At 62.3% G+C, this 7,555-nt stretch overlaps 1 protein-coding gene across 1 annotated transcript; it reads left to right on the top strand.

The window, feature by feature from the left end:
- Positions 1 to 1,102: 1,102 nt before the first annotated feature.
- LOC109282540 (dnaJ homolog subfamily A member 1) lies at positions 1,103 to 7,331 on the top strand. Its single transcript, XM_019484856.2, has 8 exons — positions 1,103 to 1,187; positions 1,371 to 1,521; positions 1,619 to 1,808; positions 2,951 to 3,055; positions 3,486 to 3,713; positions 4,021 to 4,251; positions 4,597 to 4,697; positions 4,863 to 7,331. Exons 2-8 carry the CDS (start codon positions 1,390 to 1,392, stop codon positions 5,085 to 5,087), a joined length of 1,212 nt encoding a protein of 403 aa, XP_019340401.1. The 5' UTR covers positions 1,103 to 1,187; positions 1,371 to 1,389; the 3' UTR covers positions 5,088 to 7,331.
- The last annotated feature ends 224 nt before the right edge of the window (positions 7,332 to 7,555 follow it).

Below are 7,555 nucleotides of genomic sequence, written 5' to 3'. Positions count from 1 at the left end.
CAGCCAAGACATGACTTCACTTCCCCCCTCACACCCGCTTCTGCAAACCGTGCCAGGGCCTCTGGCCCAGGCCGTGACTCACGTCTCGGGAAATGCCTTCTTCCTGAGCCAGGCCTGGGACAAGGCCCAGGAGCGCGAGGGGCTTGTTTGCGCCCCGACCGCAGCCCTCGGCAGGCGCCGAACAACTGGAGGAAGCGTGTCCGGGGGCTGGGGGGGAGGTAGCCCCGTGGCTGGGGCCTGTGTGCAAGGAGGCAGCCGTGTGCGGGGGTGCGTTTAGCTCGGGTCTTACGCTGGGCTCTCCAGCGAGGCCAGCCCTGGAAACTGAGGCCCCTTCCCCACCGTCAAGACCCAACACACTCAGCTCACCCGCCAGAGAGCCACAAGTGGGGGCAGCTGCCAAGCTTTCATTAACCCCTCGTGTCGTGCATTGCCCCGTGCCTCAGTCTTCTCACCCGTAGACTGGGGAGAACGCCCCTTCTTCAGACATTTGAGCATGGCTCCGTCCCACTGCGACAGACAAGAGCCCTGCCTTGGCCCCTGCTCTAGCTCACGCCGGCCCGGGGAAGCAAAGCAGCCAAGAACAAAACCCCGAGCGCCTCCCGGCATTCAACTTCCGACCCAGCTGCCTTATCAGGCCCCGCAGCGATTTTAGCTTCTCGGGCGCGCTTCGCAGCGGCGGGGCGGGGCAGTCTGACAGCCGCGCGCCCCCGACAGGCCGGGCGGGCGGCGCCCCCCGCTGGACGCACCGCGAACCCAGGGCCCCAAAATAGCCCCGCCCCACCCCGGGGGCGGGGGGATAGATTTAAATTCCCCCCCCCTTGAACCCGATTGGGTCGCCCGCTCGCCGCCTCCGGCCAATCACAGCCGCAAACGCACTCCCGTGAGCACACGACCAATCGCCAGGGCGTCCGCATCCGGGCGTCCGCAGCACCCAATAGGGCGAGGCCCACATCCGCATCCTACCCCCCCCCCCACCTCCGATCACGCACACCCCCCCCTCCACCGGAAACCGCGCCAGCCAATGGGCGACGGGGCGGTGCCGGCGCTTCCGGGGGGCGTGGCGCCGGCGGAGGGGCGAGCCAATAGAGCGGCCGGGGAGGCGTGTCGGCAGCCAATGGGGCGCCAGGGGGCGTGTCCGGCCTTCCAGAGAGTTCGGAGCAGGGTGGAGGGAGTCCGAGCGGCTGCGGGTGAGTGGCGGCCCCAGGCCCCGGGCAGACCCCCCCCCCCCGACCCCCCTCACCCCGGGGTGCCCAGCCCCCCCCCCTTCCTCGCTGCGGGACAGGCCCACCTGTAGCAGCCGGGGTGCATGGGGGTGTGCATGGGGGAGCAGGCAGCGAGGGCTGGGAACGGACCCCTTGTTTCCCCCCCAGCCAATCCCCGACCGAAAAGATGGTGAAAGAAACCGGCTACTACGACCTGCTGGGCGTGCGGCCCGGCGCCACCTTGGACGAGATCAAGCGAGCCTACCGGCGCCTGGCGCTGCGCTACCACCCCGACAAGAACCCCAGCGAGGGCGAGCGGGTAGGTCGTGGGGCGAGCGGGTAGGTCGTGGGGCGAGCGGGAGGCAGGGGGCAGAGGTGTCGGCGCCTCTGACCCCGCGTCCCTCTCCTCGCCCCAGTTCAAGCAGATCTCGCAGGCCTACGAGGTGCTGTCGGACACCCAGAAGCGCGCGCTGTACGACCGGGGCGGGGAGCGCGCCATGAAGGACGGGGGCACGGGCGGCCGCGGGGGGTTCGCGTCCCCCATGGACATCTTCGACCTGTTCTTCGGAGGCGGCGTGCGGATGCGCGGCTGGGCCGACAGGCGAGGTACCTGGCACAGGGTTTGGGGGGGCGGAGGGGGTGGGGAGACTGTACTCGTTCACACCCTGCCTCATCCTGGCAGCGCCCAGCTCTGCCCTCCCTGCGTCTGCGTGAAGGATGCTCGGAGCTTGGGCGGGTGGTATCGGTGGATACTTCCTGTCCCGGACTACGAGGGAGCGCCGTGCCGTCGATTGCTCGCCTGGTACAACACCGGGCCCTAAAGCCGTGGGGAGCTTCCCTCGACCCCAGGGCCGAGGGGCTGCTCCCAGCAGCCAGCTGCACGTGCCCTCGCAAGCTGCGTGCCAGGGTGTTTATGACGAGAGGCGTTGGGTTTAATAGCAGGGCTGTTGGGCAACACCCGGGCTGCAGATAAAAACGCCTTGTGGCAAATAGGTCAGGAGATGAGGAAACAGGGCCGGGGCTGGGAGCAGCCTGACGCAGCTGTTTCACGGGTGGGAACGAGATCACAGGGACACCGGACAATTAAGAGATCAGGCTGGGAGGGGGCAGGAATGGCCGGTGAGCTGCACACAGGAAACAAGCTGACATTCACACACCTTATGCAAAGATCACAGCCCGGGGAGCTGTCAGGGAGATAAATGCACAAACCAGGTGCTCGCATCGGGCTCTGTTTCCAGAGAGGTGGTGGGGTCTCCATCCTTGGAGGTTTTTAAGCTCCAGGTAGAGAAAGCCTTGGCGGGATGACGTAGCTGGGGCTGGTCCTGCTTGGAGCAGGGGCTTGGACTAGATGTGACCTCCTGAGGGCCCTTCCAACCTTCACTTTCTGTGATCCGCTCGGTCATCTGATCGCTGTTTGGTCAGCAAGAAACTGGTGCAGAGACCGAGTTTAGCTGAGAAGCTGGGACGCAGCAGGCCGTGTCCAGCCTGGCCCAAGAGAGAGAGACTAATGGGTCAAAGGGGCAGCTACCCTTGTCCTGTCCAAACCTGTTGTGTGAGCCTGTTACCTTGCAGCTGTCAGGTTCCACCCCAGAGCTGGGGCGCGTTTTCAAGCAGGGCTGTCGGTCCCGGGGCAGCAGCGCTTGGGGCTAAGCTACTGCCATGTTCCTCCCAAGAGGTGGCTGCATGGTAGGGCTAGGTAGGCAGCCCCAGTGGATCATGGGTATTAAGCCTGACATCTCTCTGGGCAGGGAAGACCGTGGTGCATCAGCTCTCGGTGACCCTGGAGGACCTGTACAGCGGCACCACCCGGAAGCTCTCCCTTCAGAAGAATGTCATCTGCAGGAAGTGTGGCGGTAAGCACTGGGGCCTGGGAGGGGGACAGGGGACAAGAGTCAGGGCTGTATCTTGGCTCAGTGAAATGGGCTGGGAAGCACAACCCCATCCCTCTGGAGGCATCCAGTCAGAAACAGGTGGTGACTCCCTCTTCCCATGTGTCTGGCGCTGTGCATCAAGGGGCAGGGAGTGTCAGGACTCCTGGGTTCTTGCCCCTGGCTCTGATTGACTGCCAGCTTGGGCCAGTCTGTGCCCTGGAACTGGGGCCGTGGGGAATGAGGCTTCCAGCCTGGCCCTCCCGTTTTCTGTGCTGTGGTCAGAGCAGGAGCACCCTGTGCCCGCAGCGCTTTCCCCTGCTCTGAGGCTGGGGTCAGAGAGGGGCTCAGGCAGCACTGATTTATCTCCCAGCGCTGACACCCAGCCCTGCCATCCCTCCACCTCTGTCCACAGGTTGCGGGGTGCGAGAGGGCGCCCAGCGGCGGTGCCCCAAGTGCCACGGCTCTGGCATGGAGATGCGCATCCACCAGCTGGGGCCTGGCATGATCCAGCAGATTCAGACCATGTGCTCGCAGTGCCAGGGCCAGGGCGAGTGGATCCGGCCCCGTGACTGCTGCCCGGCTTGCAATGGCCGCAAGGTGGTGCGTGAGAAGAAGATCCTCAGCGTCCACCTGGACAAAGGTGAGGCAGGGTGCTGGGGGGTAGGGGTGGGGACTCCTGGGTTCCTTTTCTGCTTTTGTGACAATGACACAGCCTCCTTCAGTGGCTCTGTCACGAGACTGGCAGTCAGGCTTGTTGTTCTTGTCTGTCTATGTTCCCCCTGCACTTGTGGTCTAATGCAGGGGGTTCTTTACCTCTTGCCCCGCGTGACTCAGTAGTGTTGTGGCATGGCTGTGAAATGGCACCACCCCTGAGGTGGCCCCATTTCCAGTAAGACAGGCGGGGTGCAGTGAGGCAGGTCCCTGAGCTGTCGGCATCCCACTTGCAGGTATGAAGGACGGGCAGAAGATCACGTTCCATGAGGAAGGGGACCAAGTGCCTGGGCTGGAGCCCGGGGACATCATCATTGTGCTGGACCAGAAGGAGCACCCTGTGTTCCGGCGCAGTGGCAATGACCTGATGGTCCGCAAGGAGATCAGCCTGGCTGATGCGCTCTGCGGCTGCCGGCAGCTCGTTCGCACTTTGGACAACCGCACCCTGCTCGTCTCCTCCCAGCCAGGTGGGTCAGGCACCCAGGACGCCTGGGTTCTTCCCTTCTTTGGCCTGGGAAGGGTGGGGGGACATGGGTTCTAGAGCAGAAGGGATCGGGCACCAGTACTACTGGGTTCTCCTCTGGGCTTTGGAGGGGAAGGGGGACCTATAGTTAGAGCAGCGGCTGGAAACCAGGATTCCTGGGTTCACTTCTGAGATCACAAGGAAGCTGTCTAACGGTTAGAGCAGATTTCAGGATTCCTTGTATCTGTTCCCAGCTCTGCTGGATGACATTAGGCAAAGTGTTCTGTGTCTCGGTTTCTCCCCCTGGAATGGGGAAGGGGTGATGATATTTGCCCGCTCTGCCCCCCAGGTGACGTCATCCGGCCTGGAGACCTAAAGTGCATCCCCAACGAGGGCATGCCTGTGTACCGCAGCCCCTACCAGCGCGGCAAGCTCATCATCCAGTTCCAGGTAAGGATCCTCCCCTGCATTATGGAGAAGGGGGACAGATCCTGGCTTCCTGCTGCCCTGGGGTTGCTGGGAGACCAGTCTGGTTTCCAGAGAGCTTTCCTGTCTCCTTGGAGATGGGTTCCCACACTGATTCTGATCCCCCTCCATCTATCTCTCTCCCCACAGGTGAAGTTCCCAGAGCCCGGTTGGCTGCCAGCTGACCAGCTGCGCCAGCTGCAGGCCTTCTTCCCAGCCCAGGAGGAGGTGATGGCGACGGAGGACACGGAGGAGGTGGAGCTGAGCGAATACGTGCCACAAGCTGAGCGCGGGCGGCGCTCCCACGCTGGCGAGGCCTACTGTGAGGACAGCTATGATGGCACGCGCCAGCATGTCCAGTGCCAGACCTCGTAGCCCACCCTGGGGCCGGGGACCTGCCCCTACCCCGCGGCCGGGGAGGGGAAGGGCAGGCGAGGGGCTGAGCCACGCCTATCAGGGATGTAAATAGCAAAATCCTCCCCCCTTTCAAGCTCACGGGGTTCACGGGCTGGCCAAACTTGGACACTCCCTGGGGATGCCCTTCCGCTCCCATGGTGGGAGGAGTCTTGGCATTGCTTGCTTTGGGGCCAGTGCCCCCCATCCTGGCAGGATGTGCTCTGGGAAGATCTGATGGGGGTGAAGATGTAAGATCCAGGGAAATGGAGCTAGAAGTAGGAGCTTGGATCCAGAGAGATCTGGCAGGGTTTGGAGTTTGGATCTGGGGACCTCTGGCAGAGGGTAGGAGCTTGGGATCCAGGGAGATCTGGCAGGGGTAGGAGCTTGAATCCAGGGAGATCTGGCAAGGGTAGGAGCTTGGATCTAGGGAGACCTGGCAAGGACAGGAGCTTGGGAAACCTCTTGGTGCTCCTTTTCTTGGAGCCGCAGAGGAGGAGGTCCAGGTCCCAGGGCATCGGGATTGCTATAAATGGGGCCTCCAAGCCGTGGTAATGGTGACTCGCTCCCTGTTCAGGCCCCTGTGCACCACCCTGTCAGTGCCTTCTCTTGCCTGGGATCAGGTCCTCCCAGGAGCCCGGGGATGGAAGCAAAGCCTCAGACCCAGCAGGGATCAGCCTTGATCCTGCACCCGGAGCCACCTTAGTGCTTCGTGGGTCTCTGGTGGGAGGAAGCTCCCAGTCTTGGATAAACCATTGCACTGCCCTGGGGACCTGCAGCAAGGGCATTGGGGGGGCCAGCCAGGGAGGGCTCAGCTCCCATCCTGGGGAGCACCGAGGCCCCTAGTGCTGGTCCTGAACTGTGCACAGCTTCTGGTGGCTGGGCTCCTCTCTCCATACAGCTCTGAGCACGTTCACCTGCTTCCTGCCAGCTCTGCTTGCAGCGAAGCCCTTTGGAGTCCTCCCCTGAACCTGTGCCCGCAGGCTGAGAGAGGAGTTAAGCATCCAGCCTGGTTCTGAGGGGGCAGCTGAACCCAGAGCGGTATGGCCCAGCGATTAGAAAAATACCCATCGCCCGGCTGTCACAGACTTCAGACACATTGCCTCCCTTCGTGCCTCAGTTTCCCCCCATCTGCATGGAGGCCCCAGGCCGGGGCAGCAGAAAGAGCCCAGTGGGTGCCAATCCCAAAGTCGTCTGGGGAACCTTCCTGCTGGGGCCCATGCTACAAAGCTGCCTGCCCTCGCCCCTTCCTTCATCCCGCTGCTTCTGAGACCTGGAGACATCTGACAAGAGGGCAAGGTCGGGGGACTTTGCTGGGGATGGATCATCTGTCAGCTCCTTTGCCCCTGCCGGACACGCTGCAGCCAAGCTAATGCATCTGTGGACCAGCGGCTCTGGGATGACATGGGGTACCCACAACGTGATGTGCCTGGGCTGAGATGAGGAACCCTCCATTGCCAGAGGCCTGATTGCGGCTGGAGGCGACATTTGCTTCAGCAGCTGCTGCTTTCAAGAGAGAGGGATGACAGGACTGGCGCCAGGGGCCGGTGGGCGACAACCTTTTGGGTGCAGCTGGGGGTACGTAGGGAGCTACCAGCCTTTGGATGGCTCCAGCTGGCAACAGATGCTTGGGAGATGGGCAAATTGGGAGCCACGAAGTGCAGCCACAGGGTGGAAGTGCCTCCCTTCAGCACCCTGCCTGTGGGTTGGTGGCTGCAGTCTCTGAATACAGCCACAGGCTAAATCAGGGCCCGGGGGCTCTCTACAGCCCCAGGGCTTTTTTGGGGGTGGCAGGTGTCTGCAAAAGGCACCAGAGGTGGGGGAACCCAACCCAGACATGGGCCCCAGCTGCCTTGTCCCTGCTGAAGTTGCTTGGGTCTCGGGGTCCCAGCAGACACTGGTCCCCAAAGGCCTTGGGAGTCCAGTTTCTGGGATGCCTGGGCATCTGTTGGTGGCACAAAGGGGCAGGTGTGGGGGACAGGAGCCAGGGAGGGGTTGGGTTGCCTGCTTCACTTATTTTAGCGGGTTTCGTTCTGGGTTAGGCAGGGAAGTAGCACTGTAGACTGTCCCCTCCTTCTCTGGAGGGGAAACCCCTTTTAATTTATTTTTGGAAGGATTTTAAAGGTAATTTGGTTTCTTCCCCCCGCCCCCCCATTTTATTTTATTTTATTTTATTTTTTTTTTTTTGAGACTTTGTACATAGCATTAAAAGCAACCTGCAGTGCAGCCTGTGTCCCTTGCTCTCTTCCAACAGCCTCCAGGGCAGGGGCGGGCAGAGATCAGGCTCTGAGGGAGGTGAGGAGCCAGGACGGTTGTGGTTTCAGGCCCTTTTGCTGCCAGATTTGGCCCTAGCCTTAGGAGGCTTGGGTGAGGCCTGGCTTTGCAACTGCATGACCTGGGTCACATGCCTTGGCCCCACACCCTTGCACCAGCGAGGCGGGGGTGACGCC

The sequence above is a fragment of the Alligator mississippiensis genome, chromosome 15 (assembly GCF_030867095.1).
Source record: "Alligator mississippiensis isolate rAllMis1 chromosome 15, rAllMis1, whole genome shotgun sequence".
NCBI classification, from domain to species: Eukaryota; Metazoa; Chordata; order Crocodylia; family Alligatoridae; genus Alligator; species Alligator mississippiensis.
The sequence above is the reverse complement of the archived record's forward strand: the minus strand, read 5'-3'. Positions and strand labels throughout refer to the sequence as shown.